A 21,538-nucleotide genomic window follows, 5' to 3' on the forward strand; every position below is an offset into this window, starting at 1 on the left:
TTTTTTTGGTAGTACAACAAATGAGGATTTAAGCCAATTTTTAGGAATTTTTCCGCTTTCGTAGATTAAGTTGAATAATTTCGTAAGTATCTTAATGCCCTCGGTATCTCAAAGCTTTAGTGTTTCTACGTAAATCCCATCTGGTCCGATCGCCTTGCCGTTTTTTGCGTTCTTAATAGCGTATTGCACTTCTTCCTTAGTTATTGGAGGACCGCTTATGTCATTTAGCGTTACCTGGGATATAAAATAAAAATAAAAATAAAAATAAAAATAAAAATAAAAATAAAAATAAAAATAAAGATAAAGATAAAAATAAAAATAAGAATAAAAATAAAAATAAAAATAAAAATAAAAATAAAAATAAAAATAAAAATAAAAATAAAAATAAAAATAAAATAAAATAAAAATAAAAATAAAAATAAAAATAAAAATAAAAATAAAAATAAAAATAAAAATAAAAATAAAAATAAAAATAAAAATAAAAATAAAAATAAAAATAAAAATAAAAATAAAAATAAAAATAAAAACAAAAATAAAAATAAAAATAAAAATAAAAATAAAAATAAAAATAAAAATAAAAATAAAAATAAAAATAAAAATAAAAATAAAAATAAAAATAAAAATAAAAATAAAAATAAAAATAAAAATAAAAATAAAAATAAAAATAAAAATAAAAATAAAAATAAAAATAAAAATAAAAATAAAAATAAAAATAAAAATAAAAATAAAAATAAAAATAAAAATAAAAATAAAAATAAAAATAAAAATAAAAATAAAAATAAAAATAAAAATAAAAATAAAAATAAAAATAAAAATAAAAATAAAAATAAAAATAAAAATAAAAATAAAAATAAAAATAAAAATAAAAATAAAAATAAAAATAAAAATAAAAATAAAAATAAAAATAAAAATAAAAATAAAAATAAAAATAAAAATAAAAAAAATAAAAATAAAAATAAAAATAAAAATAAAAATAAAAATAAAAATAAAAATAAAAATAAAAATAAAAATAAAAATAAAAATAAAAATAAAAATAAAAATAAAACTAAAAACAAAAAATAAAAATAAAAATAAAAATAAAAATAAAAATAAAAATAAAAATAAAAATAAAAATAAAAATAAAAATAAAAATAAAAAAAAAATAAAAATAAAAATAAAAATAAAAATAAAAATAAAAATAAAAATAAAAATAAAAATAAAAATAAAAATAAAAATAAAAATAAAAATAAAAATAAAAATAAAAATAAAAATAAAAATAAAAATAAAAATAAAAATAAAAATAAAAATAAAAATAAAAATAAAAATAAAAATAAAAATAAAAACGTATATTGCCCTAAATTATATGTACATTGCATTCCTTAAGATATTTTATTTTCTTCTTAGTGTTCCGCTAGTGCACCACTACATTTGTCCTTCATCCTTATGGTTCCTGGTTCTCCATTTGTTGTTTCCTGGACTTCTTCTTCTGTGGGTACTTTTTCTGGCATCGTATCTACTTTCCTGGCCGGTTAGCAACCACCTGACTATCATCTGATCAGATGGTCGATCAGACGGTGTTTTTCTCTGTGCGTCCTCTGAATTCGATTATTTACGAGGATGTCTCTGGTTTTCAGGAGTCTTCTTGTGGCCTGGTGGAAGAAGTAACGGGTCCTGTTCTAGGCCACCTCCCTCAGTGGTGTGTACTGGAGCCTTTCCTGGATGGTTGCATTTATTTGTTACTCGGTCCTGCCATGCTGCCCATCGACGATACGGTAGCATGACGTCTCGGTGGCTTTTAGTCTCTTCCAGTTGGTGTTGGCTATGGAACTCCACACTGGTGCTGCGTATAACATCATGGACCTTACATAGGCCTGGTACAGTTGAATTTTCCTTTTCTTTGACAATGGAGATGACCTGAAAATGTAAGGCAGTATTAGTCTTTTTACAACCGTGGCATTATTCTTGATTTGCTTTGTATGCAGATTGAAGTTCAGTTTTCTATCTAGGTGGACTCCCAAGTACTTCACAGATGGTGTTTCTGGAATGATGTTTCCTCTCATCGTTAATTCTGCATGGGGCAGGTTATTTTGTTGTGTAAAGATGATGAATTAAGTCTTCTCTGCGTTGATTTTAATTTTCCATTTTTCCGTGTATTCTGTTATCCTCTCTAGGTGGCCTTCTAATGTTTGGACTATTCTTCTGTCTTGTTTTCCTGAAGTGTAGATTGGTGTATCATCTACATACAAAGCTAAAACAAAAATGTTGTATAATATAGGAGACAGAATACTGCCTTGAGGCATCCCTTCCTGGACTTATTGTATTCTGGACATCTTTCTGTCTGCTGAATCTTGAAAAGTTCTATTAGTTAAATATTTGTCGCAAATGTTAACTTATTAATAAGGCAACCTAGCCTTGTCCATCTTGAAGATAAGTGCTTTTTTCCAGACCGTGTCGTATGCTTTTGCTATGTCCAGGATTGCCATTCCTGTTTTCTGTTTCCTGTTTAATCGGATTTTGGTATCACTGACAACTCTCGCGAGTTGTAGTTCAGTTTCTTGCTTTTCTGTATCCGAATTGGTCTTCTTGTATGACTCTTCTTCTTTCAGCATGTTTCATCAGCCACTTTTATATGATTTTTTCCAATATTTTCCCTAAGGGTTCCAGTAGGGATATTGGCCTGTAGGTTTCTGGTCTTCTTCCGTCTTTTCTTGTCTTCAGGATTGGTAGCGTCTGTGCATGTTTCCAGTTGTTGGGAAAATGTGATTGTACTATCATTTTCTTTGGTAGTTCCTTGAGGACGATGTTATGGATGCCTTCCTGTCCTGGAGCTCTGGATCCTTTGAACCTTTCGATGATTTTGTGGACTTCTGTTGGGTGTAGATGGTCTTCTTCTTCTATCACGAACTGGTTTCTTCCAAAGATCCTGTTGTATGCTCTGTTGACTGCATCAATGGTTTGTTGGTCTGACATGTCCTGGTTCTCCCTATGTGTTGCTTCTAATCTTCTTGCTATGGTATCTGCTTTTTCTTGTGCTTCGTAGTGGATTTCTTCTTCGTCCATTATAGGAGGTATCTTCTGTTTTCCTCTTCTTTTGACTTTCATCATTTTCCAGACGTTTTCGTGGTTTTCTTCTGCTTTTCTGATGTTATTGTGCCATTTGTTTTCATTCAGGCTGCTGAGTCTTGTCCTTATTTCGGCTGAGAGTTCGTCACCGTAGATGTTGAATTATTCTCTTCTAGTTCTCTGGTATATCCTTCTGGCTTTGTTTCTGTCCTTGATTAGTTCCTTAACTTCATTTGGGATGACTATTCCTTTGTAGTTTGTCCTTTCTCGTGATATGTTGTCTTTCATGGCTTGTTTTATGCGTCTTATGATGTATTTTATTGTTCTTTCCATTTCTTCCACTGATTCGAATTCTCTTCTCATCTGGAATTGGTTAAGTTGTCTTCTATAGTTTGGCCAGTTCGCTTCTTTTCACTTCCATCGTTCTTCCGGTTCAACAGTTGGGATATATGTTCTTTATGTTGTGGTGCCTGTTGCTGGTTTGTGGTCAGAACTGCACTCAAAGTGAGTTCTAACGTCCTCTACGATGATGTTTTTGGTGATGAACAGGTTCAAAACGTTGTCTCGTTGTCCTCTTATTGGGTTTATTCTTGTTGGTTCGTCAGGAGCAAACATCATTTTACCTCTGTCTTCGCAGTATTTCAATAGGTCTACACCTGGACGGTCTGTGTTTTCGCATCCCCAAATTGCTTGGTGGCAGTTGAAATCTCTGGCTAGCACTCACGGTCTCACTGTGTTAAACATTTCTTCCATTTCTTCAAGATCTAGGTCATCTCTGAAACTCCTATAAACTGAGAAAATATTAATATTTCCAATTTTGATATCTACGTTTCGAAATGTTTTGTTTCTACCTCTACCTGATTCCAAACTAGGCTATTTTTAACAATAAATAGCTACCAATGCCGCATATTAATCAATATTGGAATAAACACCTGTGATTTAAGGATTATCAGCAATCTGTACTGGAATCAAACATCATCTATCCGGACAGAGGCAGGAGAATCCGACGATATCAAAATCAAACGTGGGGTCCGTCAGGGGTGTATACTATCCCCACTGCTGTTTAACATCTACTCTGAGGAAATATTTCAAGAAGCATTGGATGATGTTGAAGCCGGAATTAGAATTAACGGAGAATGTATCAATAACATAAGATACGCAGACGACACTGTGGTATCCGCTGACAGTTCTGAAGCCCTACAGGAGTTAATGAGCAGAATCGCAGAAGTCAGTCAGAGATACGGACTTTCACTAAACACTAAGAAAACCAAATGTATGATGATCTCTAAGAATGAACAGCAATTTGGACGAATCAGTGTGAATGGTCAACGAATAGAAAGAGTAAAAACATACACCTACCTTGGTACGAACGTCAATGAAAATTGGGACCATTCTATAGAAATCAAATGTAGGATAGAGAAAGCAAGATCTGCATTTCAAAAAATGGCAAAGTTGTTTAAATGTCATGATTTGTCGATACCCATAAAAGTCAGATTACTACGATGTTATATATTTCCTATACTGTTGTACGGAGTTGAGTCGTGGACTCTCACAGACGCCACCTGCAAGAAAATTGAGGCTTTTGAGATGTGGCTTTATCGTCGAATCCTGAAGATATCTTATACCGACCACATTACTAATGAGGGTGTTTTGCTGAGAATGAAAAAAGAAAAAGAGCTGTTAATCAAAATAAAAACAGCCAAAATCGAATACCTCGGTCACATCATGAGGAACAGTGAGAGATATGGACTGCTGCAACTGGTCTTACAGGGAAAAGTAGAGGGAAAGCGAGGACCAGGAAGGCGAAGGATTTCCTGGCTGAAAAATCTACGAACGTGGTTTAACACAACCACTACAAATCTTTTCAGAGCAGCAGTGTGCAAAGTGCAGATTGCCATGATGGTCGCCAACATCCGAAACGGATAGGCACTACAAGAAGAAGAAGCCGCATAAGAAAGGCAAGAACGGTCTTTAACAACATGAGCGCCATCTTCAAAAGCCACAACATATCCCTAGATACAAAAATGAGACATTTGAGATGTTACGTTTTCTCTGTTTTATTGTACGGAGCGGAGGCATGGACACTTACAGGCACTTCTATTAAAAAGCTTGAAACATTTGAGATGTGGCTTTATAGAAGAATGCTGATAATATCATGGGCAGCAAGGATCACGAATAAGGAAATTCTAGGAAGAATGAAGAAGGAACCGGAGATTGTGTTTACCATCAAAGGCATAAAATTACAGTATGTGGGACACGCTATGAGAAATCAATACCATTACTCCCTGCTGCAGTCCACATTGCAAGTAGTGTTGCCCAAATGCAAGACCAAGACGAGACTTAGACAGTCTTGGTCTTGGTCTTGCAACAGTACACCTGCTCTTGGTCTTGGTCTTGGTATTGCAGCAAGAGTCTTGCAAGTCTCGCAGTTGCCCATTAGCCTATTACAAATCTTAGAACAACGTAATAGAGTAGGTATATTTTAAGCTTGAATTATTTATTCGTTAACAATATTGCTGTAATAATATTGTTGCTAGAAGGTAAATTGCCTTTGTACCTATAGGTACCGGATACCGTACCGGTACCAATGAGTGTACCAATAAAACTGTGTTTTTCTCTCAAAGTTCGCATCATCCTGTGGAATATTCTAGCCTTTATAATACTGAAATTAAAACCCTACTACAGTCTGATATTTTCTTAACATTCTGTTTTTTTATTGATTCGCTTGGATAACAACAAAGTTAGGTATTATAATAACTAGCCATGTTTTTCATCAATACAGGCTGTTTTGAAATAAGTATGGCAAATTTTAAGGGGTAATTCTAAACAAACCGGTTACACGTAGGTATGCGCGCCATTGGTGAATATTAAAATCTTAATTGTATTTCAAAAATGCGTAATAAAACTACCTCTTAAAACCTACCAAATTTCATTCGCATATCTCAACCGGTTTTAGAGCAATAAATAAATCGTCAGTTTGTAAGAACAATTTTAACATCCCCTATTTCGGAAACGAAGCATTTGCAAACATACGTTTAAAAGCAAACTGTCATTACTTTTCGTGCAGAGTCATTATTAATTACCTGATTATTAAAATTACTTAATTATTAAAAATCTTAATTACCCCTTAAAGTTTGCCATACTTATTTTTTAAAAACACCCTGTATTGATAAAAACATGGCTAGCTAAAAAAGTATGTACCTAACTTTTTATTCTCTAACATATAAGCGAATGAATCAAAAAACAAAATGTTAAGAAAATATGAGGCCATAGTTGGGTTTTAATTTTAATATTTATTTTATAAGCTAAAATATTCCACTACTCCATTTCTTGGAGTAGTGTATATCACCAAACACAAACCAAAGTATATCAACCAAAGAGTAACAAAAGAACATTCGATTGATAAAACAAATGACCAATTTAATTTAACTACAGAAAAAACTGTTATATATGTGCTTTTGTCTTGCATACATTTCACAGTAAATAATATTTCTTTGTTCAATGCCTCAGTAGACAGTATCTCGTTATTAGTACTTTTAAGTATTAGCCGCATTCTTTCAGCAAATTTTGTCTAATAACTGAATGAGGTCATTGCACAATCAACAGAAAAAATATACATAATAGTCTTACTATTCTATATACCGATAAGATGTAATAGGTATATTTGTTATCAACTACATATTTTTAACGACATTATTGTCGGCATCGCAAGGTCGTAACGCAAGAATATTAATTTATAAATAAAGGCCGGCTATTCTCAAAACCTGGACAATTAATTTCAGAGCGAAGATGGGAAAGAATGTAAAAATATTTTATTTTCGCATTGTAATAATGATATCTGAGTACGTGTCAAATGTGTCAAGTGTTATTTTAATAGACATTATTTTGATTCGCTATGTACGTTTGTGGTATTGTTCGTAATGCGCATAAGTCAAATTTTCCAAATTTTTGTTAAAAATTGTTTTGCCTCTCATAGAGTATCTAAGAATATACCCGAACTAATATACTCTCTAAAACGACCCTCAGTTCTAACTGCAAGACGCAAGAGTCTTGCAGGCTTAGTCTTCTTCTTGCTCAAATCTTGCACAGTAAGTCTTGGTCTTGGTCTTGCTCAAATTAGGCAGTCTTGGTCTTGGTCTTGGTCTTGCAAAAACGCAAGAACAAGACCAAGACTGCAAGACCAAGACCGATTTTGGGCAACACTAATTGCAAGGTAAAGCCAAAGGTAAGCCAAGACCCGGTAGAAGGAGAACATCATGGCTGCGGAATTTGAGAACACGGTTTAAGAAAACCTTAACAGAACTGTTTCGAGCCGCAGCGAGCAAGGTTATGATTGCCAATATGATTTCCAACATCCGAAACGGATAGTAACCAAAAGAATAATAAGAAGAGTAGATTCTTGCAACAATACCTTTTCAATGGGTTCAGTTTGGTTGTCATTCGTAATAACTCATATTTTTAGGCAGTAGCAAGTGGTCAAAGTGCAGCTCATGTAGCTGTAAACACAAGAGATTCTAGCACATTTACAATTTCCGCCAACGTTGGACCCGAAGAAAAAGCAACATTCTATTTGACATATGAAGAACTTTTGGAAAGAAGAAATAGCCAATACGAATTGGTTCTTAACATTCGTCCCGGACAAGTAGTTGATCATCTAAATGTTCAAGTAAGTAGATTATACACATTTTTAATTAATTCTAATCTCTAACGTAGGATATCTTTTACTGGTATTGTTTTTTTTTAAATTATACTTCTTTAGGCGCGATTTCATTGAGGGTGAAATTTTATTAATCTGCGCGCATGCGCACGCAGGCAGTATGGAGTTCGTTACTAAATGTTTTAATTTATGTAAGTATCAGTCCAGAAAAGATGTGGAAAGAATATATTAGTGTTTTTAAATATATTTTTCTACAACGTGTTAAAAATTCAATTTATAGCACTCCATAGGAGCGTTAAAAATGCTACTTTAAACCACCAGTGCTTTATTTTTTTTAAGGCACTGCAGTTAAAAGTGAATTATCAAATTGTAAAACGTCAAAATATTTATATTTCATTTATTAACCCTTAACTACAGACATCCGGTATTTTTTACCGGCGGGCATTCCCAAAATGTGGATTTCGTGGTAACCTCACAACTTACAAGTTCATGTGTCTCTGTACCTCTCGGGCAGTTTGTATAACAATGCTAGTCAAAGCGTGTATTGTGTATTGTCACTATTTTCTTTTCTGGTACACATCAAAAATCTTAACCGGTAAAAATTACCGGATGTCTGTGTTAAGGGAGTATTTTTATATGAGTACTATATTTGTAAATCTGAAATGTTTACATTATTTTTTTGTGTTTTTGGGGAAAAAGTAAAGAAATGGACTGTGGAAGACATCCTGGACCTTCAATGAAGGTTAAATTTGAAGATAAAAATTTTGAGGCCACTTTGCAAAAATGGAATTGCCATTTAATTTTATTACAATTTTACCCCTTGCAGATTTTTTTTCATGAATGTAAAAATTTTTGTGGATGCTATTTTATATTTCCTTTGTGATTCTATGTTACGTTTATTTGTTAAAAAAAAGTTTAAATTTTTGTCCATAGCATTTATGGCCGTTTGTTTCAATAGACCAAAAATGTTACCAAAATTCTGGTTTAATAGATTATTCTTCAAAAATCTTGTATTATATTATTAAAATCACTTATTTTACCATTTTTCCCATATCTAGAGACTCCATAAAAACACATAATGCAAAACGTTTTTGTTTTTTATTATTAACTTTATATTTTGACTCTATTTTATAATGACCGGTAAAAAATACCGGGAGTCTGCAGTTACGTGATAATATTGGGATGTCTGTAGTTAAGGGTTAACATTAATATTAATAATACAACTTGCGCAATTTGAAAAAGGTGGTTTAAAGGTTTTTTAAAATTTAATTTAAACTGTATTATTGCATTTTTAACACGTTTGTGAAAAAACTATTAAAATTTGTTAAAATATACAAAAATAAAAGTAGATGTTATTCTGATTTACGTATTGACAGTAGGTATAGGCAGTTTTGATGTAATATCAAGAAAAATATAAAAATGGAATGTCAGTCAAGTTCAAGTAAAAGTTTTTGTATGTATTGTCCGGTACGTGTTAAAAAGTACATTCTTAAGGCACTCATGTGAATTGCAGAATGAGCGAAGCGAATCTTTCACACGAAACTTTCACATACGTGCCTTAAAATTGTACCTTTAACATTTATATCATAAATAGGTAACTATTATTATAATTTTTGTGTATTTGGACTTGTCTACCTCGGGAATAAGATAATAAGTAATATTTAAAGTATTTTATAATTCACTTCGTCTGTTTGTCACTATGTCTGAGAAATCTTGTAGCCTGGATAAACAAAAGGGCATAGCTCAGTGGTAGAGCGTTGGACTGGAGATCAAGAGGACCCCGGTTCGAATCGTGGTGTTTTCTAATCTTTTTTTAATTTTTGGTATTGTTTTAATAAAAATTTTTGGAAAGTAGTAAGTAAAAATTAATTTAATCTTTAAAGAAAATACAAATAAACTGTCCGAAAGTATATTTATTTCATTGAAATCATATTTAGAAGTATAACTTCTTACGTGTGTACAGAGTACACACACATTCTTTTTTTCTAAAATCCTTCGATCGGTATATCTCATAATGCAACCCAAAGAACTATTTTATTTACGTTTTAATATTGCCAATTTTGCACATATATGTGTCCTCTGACGTCTACTATATTTGCGAAATGGCATTTGTCAAATATTGAATTTATCGTGGTAATTTTTTTATAAATTGTAAAATGCCCTCATCTTCCTTAGTCTCAGCATCCGTTATGGCTTGCAAATTGTAGAAGCCTCGGAGGTGTTACCAGAGAAGGTTCCCATTGTTTTTAGTCTGGTAGGATGTAGAATAAAATTTTTGGATGTTGTTTTATGTGCTATTAGATTGAAAACTTAGTTTTTTGCTAGCAGTTGCCGCTAGGGCATCCCTGCCATTTCGTTCGTTGCAATCCGTGACTGCACGAGGGGGTTTGTCCTAGTTGGGTCAGAGAGAGCAGCATATGTGCCTCCTAATAAGACTAATAAGTTTCGAAACCGGTAGAGGTGCTTGCTGAACTCTCTGATTGAACTGGAATAATGATGTGGCGGTAGTTTCGTGTTGCAACGAAATTGAAAATGGGTATTCATTTTTTATTTACATATTTACTCTGATTGGAGTACGAAGGGAACCATTCTCGTTGGAACTTTACCGCGCTGAGCAGATGGGACGTGAATTATAAATTGTAAAATTCCCTCATCTTCCTTAGTCTCAGCATCCGTTATGGCTTGCAAATTGTAGAAGCCTCGGAGGTATTACCAGAGAAGGTTCTCATTGTTTTCAGTCTAGTAGGATGTAGAATAAGATTTCTGGATGTTGTTTTATGTGCTATTAGATTGAAAACTTAGTTTTTTGCTAGCAGTTGCCGCTAGGGCATCCCTACCATTTCGTTCGTTACAATCCGTGACTGCATGGCGGGGTTTCTCCTAGTTGGGTCAGAGAGAGCAACATATGTGCCTCCTGATGAGAGACTAATAAGTTTCGAAACCTGTAGAGGTGCTTCCTGCACTCTCTGATTGAACTGGAATAATGATGCGGCTGTAGTTTCGTGTTGCAACGAAATTGAAAATGGTTATTCATTTTTGGCTTATTTATCTGTTCATATTTTCTACTTCATAAACGAATGCCTTTGTACTGAACTTTTGAAAACATTTTAAAATTTCAAAACTGATCCTTTTCAGAGCTACGGTGAATAAAAATGTAATAGCCAATATGATAACCAACGTTCAATAATGGACATAGAACGGAGAGAAGAAGAGGAAGGTCTAAAACGTCCTAAAGACCTTTTTACATTTTGGACATAATTAATTTTTGTTTATTTCTACATTTTTGTTACTAGGTATTCATCAACGAATCCAGGCCCTTGGTCTTTGTGAAAACTCCATCCCTTAGATCCGGTAACGAAATCACAACAAGCAACGATAAACTTGATCCTGCATCTTTTATTGAAATTGTCGACTCTACCAGTGCTCTAGTTAAATTCCAACCAGATGCTATAAAACAACAGGAATATGCTAAGGAATTAGGAGGAAACGAAACGAAGGGTCTTGCAGGACAATTTGTAGTTCAATACGAAGTAGAAAGAGACCCACTAGGTGGAGAGGTATGTACACGATATAATATAAAATTTAAACTAGCAAGAAGTAGAATTGAAATCGCATATTCGGCCTTTAACATAATGATAAATACTTTTTGCAATAGAGATTTACATTTTGGTCTGCGGATCTGTATGATGAGTTGCTATACATTTTACAGTCTTTTGTATGGAGTTAAGGCTTCTTCTTCTTAGCCTTCTATCGTCCATATTTGGACATATGCCTCTCCCAACCCCTTCCATCGGTCTCTACCCTGAGCAACATATTTCCAATTTGTTCTCAACCCATCTACCCATCTCATCTCTGGTCTTCCTCTTGGTCGTTTACTTTCGTAAGGTGTCCAATGTTGTATTTTTGCGTTCCAACGTTGGTCTTTTTGTCTAGCAGTGTGGCCTGCGAAGCTCCATTTAAGTTTGGCAATTTTTGTTGTTATGTACTCGACTTTTGTTTTTGATCTTACCCAGTAGTTCCTCTTTTTATCTGACAGTCATATACCTAACATCTGCTCTAACCGCTTTCCATTGCTCTTTATGTTATGGCTAGTTTATTCATAGTTGCCTTAGTTAGGTTCCAGGTTTGACACCCATATGTCATTATAGGAAGGATGCACTGGTTGAACACTTTGCTCCTCAAGTATTGGGGTATTTTGAGGTTCTCAAATATCCAACTAAGTTGTACTAATCCTGCCCATGCTAGTCTTGCTGTTCTAGTAATTTCCGCACTTTAGTTCTCTTTGACAAGTTTCAGGATTTGGCCTAGGTAGATATATTCCTGGACTTGTTCTATCTTACTGCCATTTATAGTTATACGTGTGGGTTTATCTGTTCTTTGGCATTATTTTTGTTTTCTCATATTCATTTTTTGGCCGATGTATTGGGAGTTGCCTGCGAGTTCCTCCATCATAATTTGCATTTCCTCGAATGTGCTCGCTGTAATCACAATGTCTTCGGCGAATCTGAGGTGGTTTAACGTGTTGCCATTAACGTTAATGCCATAGGTTGACCAATTTGTGGTTTTGAAGACGTCTTTTAGGGCTAGGTTGAAAAGCTTTCGCGATATTGCGGTGTTAAGACATGGTGCTTAAAACATAAAAACATAAAAATCATTGAGACCTTTGAGATGTGGTGATACCGTCGCAATTTAAACATATCGCCGAAGGGTAAAATAATAAATGATCAACTGAACTTCAAATTTTGAAAAAAAAACTGTGATAGTTATTGACAAAATAAAAAGAAGATAACTCCGGTATTTGGAATATACAGGGTGTCCCGAAAAGAATGGTCATAAATTATACCACACATTCTGGGGTCAAAAATAGTTCGATTGAACTTAACTTACCTTAGTACAAATGTGCTCACAAAAAAAGTTACAGCCCTTTGAAGTTACAAAATGAAAATCGATTTTTTTCAATATATCGAAAACTATTACAGATTTTTAATTGAAAATGGACATGTATAATTCTTATGTCAGGAACATCTTAAAACAAAATTATAGTGAAATTTGTCCACCCCATAAAAAATTTATGGGGATTTTGTTCCCTTAAACCCCCCCAAACTTTTTAAAACTTTTTTGCCTCTTAGTATTTTTTCGATAAGCCAGTTTTTATTGAGATGCGGCTTCTTTTTCAATATATTTACGTAAAAATTTTATGGGGGTTTTGTTCCTTTAAACCCCCCTAATGTTTGTGTACGTTTCAATTAAACTATTATTGTGGTACCATTAGTTAAACACAGTGTTTTTAAAACTTTTGTCTCTTAGTCTTTTGTTCATAAGTCACCTTTTATCGAGATGTAGCTTCTTTTTCAAAATATACCTAAAAATGTAAATTATAAATAAATTTTCAGATTATTAACAGGTCTCTATATAGTCCTGTCGCCAGGGGGGGTACAACGGCCTCGTTAATTCAGATGGACTTACTCAAGTTTTTTTTATGTATTTTGACCCGTAGAACACGAATTTTTTGGGTAACAGTTGATCCGGATGTCGATAAGATTGTTATAGACCAAGAACTTGAGGAATCAAATAACAGCGATTTTTGGCAAAACAAAACAATATTTTGTATTTTTTGGGCCATTTTAAGTAAAAAATATTTCTACAAGTTTTTTCGTAGGATGCACAGTTTTCGAGATAAACGCGGTTGAACTTTAAAAAAATCGAAAAATTGCAATTTTTGAACCCGAATAACTTTTGATTAAAAAATAAAATAGCAAGTCTGCTTACCGCATTTGAAAGTTTAAGTCAAATTATATCGGTTTTGATTATTTGCATTGGTAAAAATTTATTTTTTTATTGTTTAACAAAGCTATAAACACGTAGGGTTTCCCGTGCTTTTACATGCGTTTTAACGCATGTAACGTAGAAATAGTCTTGATTGCACTAGTACCTATTCTACCTACTCGTTCGATTTTAAATGAGAAATCATAGAAACATCACTCACGCACTAGTTGTTTGTAGCTTTGTTTAGCAATAACACAATAAATTTTTAGCAATGCAAATAATCAAAACCGACATAATTTGACTTGAACTTTCAAAGGCGCTAAGCAGAATTGCTATTTTATTTTTTAATCAAAAGTTATTCGGGTTTAAAAATTGCAGTTTTTCGATTTTTTGAAAGTTCAACCGCGTTTATCTCGAAAATTGTGCATCCTACTAAAAAACTTGTAGAAATATTTTTTGCTTAAAATGACCCAAAAAATACAAAATATTGTTTTGTTTTGCCAAAAATCGCTGTTATTTGATTCCTCAAGTTCTTGGTCTATAACAATCTTATCGACATCCGGATCAACTGTTACCCAAAAAATTCGTGTTCTACGGGTCAAAATACATAAAAAAAATTTGGGTAAGTCCATCTGAATTAACGAGGCCGTTGTACCCCCCCTGGCGACAGGACTAATAACCGTACTTAACCATATACAAATATGTGGTGGATTCGACAAATATTCAAAATATCTCGATAAACACTGGCTTATCAAAAAAGTACTAAGAGGCAAAAAAGTTTTAAAAATAATGTGTTTAACTAATAGTGCCACAATAATAATTTAATTGGAACGTACACAAAAGTTTGGGGGGGTTTAAGAGAACAAAACCCCCATAAAATTTGTATGGGGTGCACAAATTTTACTTAATTTTTTTTAAGATATTGCTGTCGTAAAAATGCCACATGTCAATTTTCAATAAAAAATCTCTGAGAGTTTTCGATATATGAAAAAAAATCGATTTTCACTTTGTAACTTCAAAGGGCTGTAACTTTTTTTGTGTGCACTATTGTATATAGGTAAGTGAGGTCCAATCAACCTATTTTTGACCCCAGAATCTGTGGTATAATTTATGACCAATCTTTTCGGGACACCCTGTATATTAACAGAGGAAAATACTCACTGATGAAAAATATCATACAAGGCAAAATAAAAGAAAATATTTACTGTAGGCCGAAGAAACATATCCTGGCCACGGAACTTGCGTCAATGGTGTTGCTGTATGTAGTTTAAGTGAACTTTTTAGAGAATCATTTATTAAAGTTTAGCCATTATTAGGTATATACCCAATCTTCGGAATGATTGACACCAGAAGAAGAACAGTATGTACTTATGTACTACAGTTAACATTTAGTGATAAGGATACCGTAATTTACCACTATCAAACTCTGTGAGCAGCCGTAGCGCAGCGGCATGACAACTGGTCTCATAAGGAAGAGCGCCCGGGTTCGAGCCCCGGCATAGACACTCCATTTTCATTTCTAAAAATGATACGAGCTGTTCACCGTGCCTCGGATTCCCTGGTTCCGTCGATTCCCCTGGGCTAGTGTGTACATCGACTTTAGTTACTTGAAACAGGGTTAAAGATGTAAATGACGCCGGAACCTATCCGAAAGGATCTCCCCGGCAAAAACGTCATACGATATTAGTATTACTATTATCAAACTCCGTGTAATTGCATTCCATCGTCGAACTGAAAAGTTCGTACTCAGAAAAAAAAATGTTTTTAATAAAATTTTATTTTATTAAATATAGTTAGTTACCTTTGAGAGCGATACAACGATTATAGCGGCCATACAACTTTTCAGTACCATTTTTATACTACAATTTTTCTTTAGCCTCAAAATAAGCCTCAGTTTCGGCGATTACCTCTCCATTGGATTACCTCTCCATTGGTGCTAATTTTTTTTTCAGCGTGCATTCTCTTGAAGTCAGCGAACAGTTGGTAATCAGTGGGAGTCATGTCTGGTGAATACGGTGGCTGCAGAAGCAATTCGAAGCCGAATTCATGAATTTTTGGCATCGTTTTCGTTGGTTTGTGACACGGTGCGTTATCTTGATGAATGTCTTGAATAACGCAATGTAATAATCGCTGTTAACGGTTTTTCCCTTTTCAAGATATTCGCTGAATATTATACCATACGCATCCCAAAAATACTGATGCAATAACCTTTCCAGTCGACTGTTGCGTCTTTCTACGCTTTGGAGTCGGTCCATCAAGTGCAGTCCACTCGGCTAACTGTAGATTAGACTCCGGTTTGAAATAATGGAGACACGTTTCCTCCATTGTAACATATTGACGCAAAAATTCGGTTTTACTTCGATCGAACAGCTTCAAACACTTCTCAGAATCATCAATTTTTTGTTCTTTTATGGATTGTGAGCTCTCGCGGCACACACCTTGCACAGAGCAAGCAAGCAAGCAAGCAATTTGATTTAACCCGACCTGTGGGATTTGTTCACCCTCTCGAAGGAGTACATTCGGGTGTAACAAGTCATTGGGGCGAGGTGTTTTGACCCGAGTTATACAGGGATCACCCCACCTCGCTCCAATGCCCCAGGCCATCCCTTTCCCCCCCATAGCACGCTGATGCGCGATGGGGGCACAACTATCGTAGCCAAATGCTCTTCACAATGGAACCCTGGGTAATAAGATTCCACTGTGGTACCCTAATCGAATGCAAAAAACTAGGCCCAGCGTGATGCGCTCTATGCCTTTATCTTCTTAATAACTTATCCGCGGTACTAAAAATTGCTTGCTTGGGCCCCGAGTCATCGTGCCGAGCCCCACTGAGCCCTGTTGGGCCCTGCTGGGCCCCGCCCGATGACTCGATGCTCTAATTTTTTTGTGTTTTTGGTTTTTTTAATTTTTTTGGGGGCTTTCGCCATTTTTTATTTTATATAAATTTTTTTGGGGGCTTAAGGCCCTTCTAATTTTCTAATATTTGCTTACCTTGGAGGTGGTCGTGGTACTTGGACTTCGTGGGTAACGCTATCTTCGGCACTTGTTTCGAGCTACGAACACACTACTATCACTTATCACTTTTAGTTTATCCTATAATTTGTTGTTTCGGGCGTCTGTGCTTCCATCGGTGGAACTCGTCGTATCTTAGCGTCTCTCGCAGTATGTAATTTGGGTGATGTTCTAACTCTGCGAATTTGACCCTTGCCTTGTCTGTCATGGTTTCTGTGACTCTCACCTGTTGGAGTTCTCTGAACAGGAATCTTTCAGCTACATATCTTGGGACTCTGACGGCCTCCCTCAAGCTGTTGTTATGGACTGCTTGGATCTTCTTCTTGTGTGTATTACATACGTGTCCCCATGCGAGAGACGCATAAGTTAATACCGGTAGGATTATACTATTTATCAATCTTAACCTTGTTTTGAGTGTTAGTTTACTTTTTCTGCCTGTGAGTCCTCTTAGATTCGCTCTTGCTATGTTGGCCTTCTGGACTGTGGCTTCTACGTGTTTTTGGAAGGTTAATCCTTTATCCATAATGACTCCTAGGTATTTGGCTTCGTTTTTCCACTCGATGGGCCTGTTCTGCACCCTCAATTGTTCCTCTGGCTGCTGTCTCCCTTTCTTGTATAGAACCGCTTGTGTTTTCTCTGAATTTATGGCTATCTTCCATTTGATACACCATGCTTCAATTTCTTCTAGTGCAGTTTGTAGGTTGGTCACTGCTATATCTGCGTTTCTATGCTTGGCCGCTATTGCTGTATCGTCGGCGTAGAGGCTCATGAGGGTACCTGGTGTTCTAGGTACATCTGCGGTGTATATCGTGTACAGCAGGGGTGACAGGACCGCTCCCTGTGGTACTCCAGCCTCCGGGATTCCGAGTTCGGACAGGACTTGTCCTATCCGAATCCTGAACCTCCGGCCGCCCAAGTACGACGAGATTAGCCTCGTCATCGCTCCGCTGTACCCGTAATCCCGCATTTTGAATAGGAGCCCCTTGTGCCAGACTCTGTCGAATGCCTTGCTTACATCCAGGAACGCTGCTCCAGTGTACTGCTTATCATTGAAACCGGCTGCTATGTACTCGGTTAGCCTGAGGACTTGTAGTTCGCTGGAGTGCTCTGCTCTAAATCCGAATTGAGCCTCTGGGATGATATTTAGTCGGGTTGTTTCCGCTTGCAGTCTGCTGAGGATGATTCTTTCCACTATCTTGCTGATCGCTGGAAGTAAGCTGATTGGCCTGTAGTTCTGTGGGAATGTGTGATTCTTGCCAGGTTTTGGGATCATGATGACACGGGCCTCTTTCCATCTGTTTGGGAATGTCTTGAATCTTAATATTGCGTTTATAATATTTGTGAAATACACTATAGCTTTTCTGGGCAAATATTTTAGGGCTCTGTTGGTTATTTCGTCGAGGCCAGGCGCTTTTCTCGGTGAACTATTTTTGATATGTTCATTGATTTCTTCCGGTGATGTTGGGGGGATGAAGTCCTCTGGGTCTTCTGGTCCTTCTTCTTGTTCTTCGACTTCTTCCAGGAAGTCGTCGTCTTCGTCTTGGTGGAAGTTCAGTCTGCATTCATCTTCGAGTGTAGTCCTCATCGCCTCTGCTTTGTCTTCTATGGTGTATACCATGCCGTATCTTCCATGTAGTGGGGGGATGGGTTTCCTGTCGCTTCTCAGCATTTTCTGGAGCTTCCAGACATTTCTCATGTTTGAGTCTTGTTCTTCCATCTCTTGTACGAAGTTGTCCCATTTTTCGCTACGGTGGAGTTTTAGGGCCGTTTGGACCTCTCTATTTAAAATATTTGCCCAGGATTTATCTACTCTGTTTCTTGTTCTTCTTGCTGTTTTCTTTGCTCTATTTTTTTCCCTTATCAACTCTTGTGTTTCTTGTGGTATGTCTTTGAACCTTCCCATGAATATCTCGACATCTTCCTCTGTTGTGCTGTTTCTAATTGCCTCTTGGATGATATTTTCGAACTCTAGGACTTTTCCTTCTATTTCTTCTGGATTGTTTATTACTGGCACTATGTTTATTCCTTCACTTACTAACCTTTTGTAGTTAGTCCACTTTATTTTCTTTTTTGTTCTTTTTGGCGGGTTTGTCTCTTCCCATGTTCCGATTTCTAATAGGATGGGGTGGTGGTCAGTTGATCCTTCGTCCAGCGTGATTAATTCTGATTGCAGTCCTAGGTTTTTGGCTACAACTAAGTCGATGTGTGTCGGAAGTGCGTTTCCTGGGTAGTGGGTAGGTTCTTCTGGGCCCATTGCCATTGTGTCTTCGTTGTTTTCTATGTATCTGTTTAGTAGTCGTCCATTTCTGTTCGTAGCTCTGTCGTTCCAGTTGGGGGATCTTGCATTCAGGTCTCCTATTATGATGGATGGTTCGGCGATGTTTAGGAACGCATCTAGGTCATCGTCCATTAAAGGGTCTTGTGGTCTTACGTAGGCTGATGTGATCCTTATTGCGCCTTGCCTCATGTTAACTTCTATTGTTGTGGCTTCCATGTTGACCAGTGGTGGAGTAGTGTAACTGGTGTGTCTAATACCCTTCTTTACTAGGATGGCCGTTCCTCCTGATCTTCTAGTGAGGTCGTTCCTATATACGTCGTATCCAGGAAACTTTAGGTTGAAGTTGTTGGTCAGTTTTGTTTCCTGAATTGCTACGATGTCCATCTCGTATCTGTTGGCGAGTTCATCTAGTATGTTCTGATTTGTGGTTATGCCGCCCGGGTTCCAGGAGCCTATCCTCAAGTATCGCCTCTCTGCCATTAGTTCTGTGCCTGCCTGGTGCTGATTATCACCTCTTGGACTACCTTAGTCACGATGTTTGTGACCATCCTGACTAGGTACTCTTCGTCTGGGAGGGTTGGTCGGTTGGACGGAGTGTTGTTCTGCGCTGGTTGGTTTCCCTGCGTGGCTTGCGCGTAGGATACCCCGGTTGCCTGCTGTCTTCGGTTTGGTGGTGGTCGCTGTTGTGACCTCTGTGGTGGAGGCCTCCCCCAGGTTGGGCACCTAGGACATCCTCTGTAGTTGGCTGGGTGGCTCCCATTGCAGTTGGCACACGTTGCCTTGACTTCTCTGTCTCTCTGGCACTGCTTTGAGTGGTGTTCTTCGCCGCACTTCACACATCTCGGGTCCTTGTGACACGAGTTCTGGGCGTGATGGTACCCTTGGCAGTTGAAGCACTGCGTCGGTCCTGCTGCCTTGCGTAGGTCCTCTACCACAACTTTCATGTGGCACAGGTTAGTTACCCGCTTTGCTTTTTCCACGTCTTCCTGATCCAGTGTCATGACAAACATGGGTAGTGGCCTCCTTTTCCCTACTCTCGTAGACATGTTACGTGCTGTGTGGCAGGTTATTCCATATTGGTTTGCCATGTCTTCTTGGATTGCCTTCTCGGTGGTATTCGTGGGCAATCCTCGTAACACTAATTTTGGTTTCCTGTCTTCGTCGAGTGGAAAGGCTATCCATTGTAGCCTCTTTTTCTCTTTGGCGGCGTATGCTTCTGCATATTCCTCCACTATCCTTGTCATCTTTCTGTAGTCATCCGGGCTTTTAGCCTGGATGAGCGTCTCTCTGCCACTTCTGGAGATTTTGTTTGTGGTGATGATGCCTTTGCCCTGGGCTATGGTAAGAATAGCCCCTGTCTCGCTGACACTCTGTAACTTAATTACAGGCGGTTTTCTGTATGGTGTTACCTGGTTTTCAGGTAACACGGCTTCTTCGTCTTGGTTTGTTTCCATTGACACTGTATCAGTTTGACTGGAAGCGGCAAGCGCGTCCCTATCTGTGCTCGTGGATGGCACTGGTTCCTCGGGGAGGGGTAGCTGTACCTGGGGAGCTAGTTTCATGGCTTTTTCTTGGTTGGACGTCCATGCGGCGTCTTCCTCGTCGGTTAGTGGAAGGTGTGTCGCCAGGGGTGGAAACTCTTCCTTTCTCTTTTTCCTCTGTTGGGTGGACGCCTCCTTCGTCGAGGTGGTAGCCTTCTGGCTGGGTGGTCGAGTCTGCTCGGTGGTCATCTTTTTGGTGGCAGGCTGCTCTACTGGTGGCTTTTTGTCCGTCTTTTCGGGGTTTTTCTTCTCCGATTTCTTTGCGAGTTGTTTCTGGAGAGCTATCAACTCGTCGAATCTGGCATCCATCTTTTCGCTCATTCGTCGAATCTCCGTATTCAGCTCTTTGATCTCTGCCTTCTGTTGTGCGATCACATCTTCGTATTTTTTGTTGTTTGCATCAACGTTTGCTGCAAATTCTTTCACCAGGGTTCTGAGTCGGTTGATTTCTGCGTTGGCCCTTGTCAGCTCGTCTTCGCTGGCGGCATCCTCTTCAATCCGCTGACGTTTGGTAGTGCCCCCGCCTTCGGCGCCTGGGACGTCTTCGTCCATGTCCTCGACTTCCTGGGTGGCCTCGATGTTCTGGGAATCCTCGACTTCCTGGGTGGCTTCGGTGACGTTCTCGGTGGTCTCGACGTTCTGCGTGGAGTCCTTGCCTTTTGACTTCTTCTTCTTTTTTCTTATTCTACGATTTTGGATCGTAAAACCGTCTTTGCCATCTTCCTGGTCGCTCGAGTGGTCATCGCTGCTCTCTTCAGGGTGCTGTAACAGGAGGGACTCTTTAGAGTCTGCATATCTTGGCGGGGAAAGCGCCTTGGATCTGGGGGGTGACCGAGATCTGACTCGTGTCATCTTTGGTTGGGAGCGGTAACCTAACTTTTAGAAGAAGCCTTTTTTTCAGCCGATTGGCCCGACACCACATCGACTTCAGGGTTGGCTCCCTGCACAACAGCGCGGTAGTTCTCGTACCTAGACAGAACTAGGTACGGGATCCTCTTGATTTTCTCAACTCTCTGACCTTAGGGGCCGGGGCTGCAAGATGTATTCTAAATAACTACACCTTGCAGTGTCGAGGTACAGTGTTTTAAACTGTACCCATTCCTATCGGAGGCACAGAGAGTATCCCGTAGCGGGCTCACGTCGAGCCCGCTATTGCTTATTCTGCTTTCCAACCCTTGTTTGCAATGTCTCAGAAAATTCAATGAAATCAAACTTCCTGAGTTTCACCACATCCAAGAGGTT

The 21,538-nt window shown here is 37.3% G+C and overlaps 1 protein-coding gene across 1 annotated transcript in view; it reads left to right on the top strand.

The window, feature by feature from the left end:
- Positions 1-21,538, top strand: part of LOC126886680 (inter-alpha-trypsin inhibitor heavy chain H4-like) — a 104,378-nt gene that overhangs the window by 29,174 nt on the left and 53,666 nt on the right. Inside the window, exons 4-5 of the mRNA XM_050653669.1 lie at positions 7,505-7,708; positions 10,993-11,256. Coding sequence (XP_050509626.1) covers positions 7,505-7,708; positions 10,993-11,256 — 468 coding nt within the window. The remainder of the gene's footprint in view (positions 1-7,504; positions 7,709-10,992; positions 11,257-21,538) is intronic.

This window comes from Diabrotica virgifera, chromosome 6 (genome assembly GCF_917563875.1).
Source record: "Diabrotica virgifera virgifera chromosome 6, PGI_DIABVI_V3a".
NCBI classification, from domain to species: Eukaryota; Metazoa; Arthropoda; class Insecta; order Coleoptera; family Chrysomelidae; genus Diabrotica; species Diabrotica virgifera.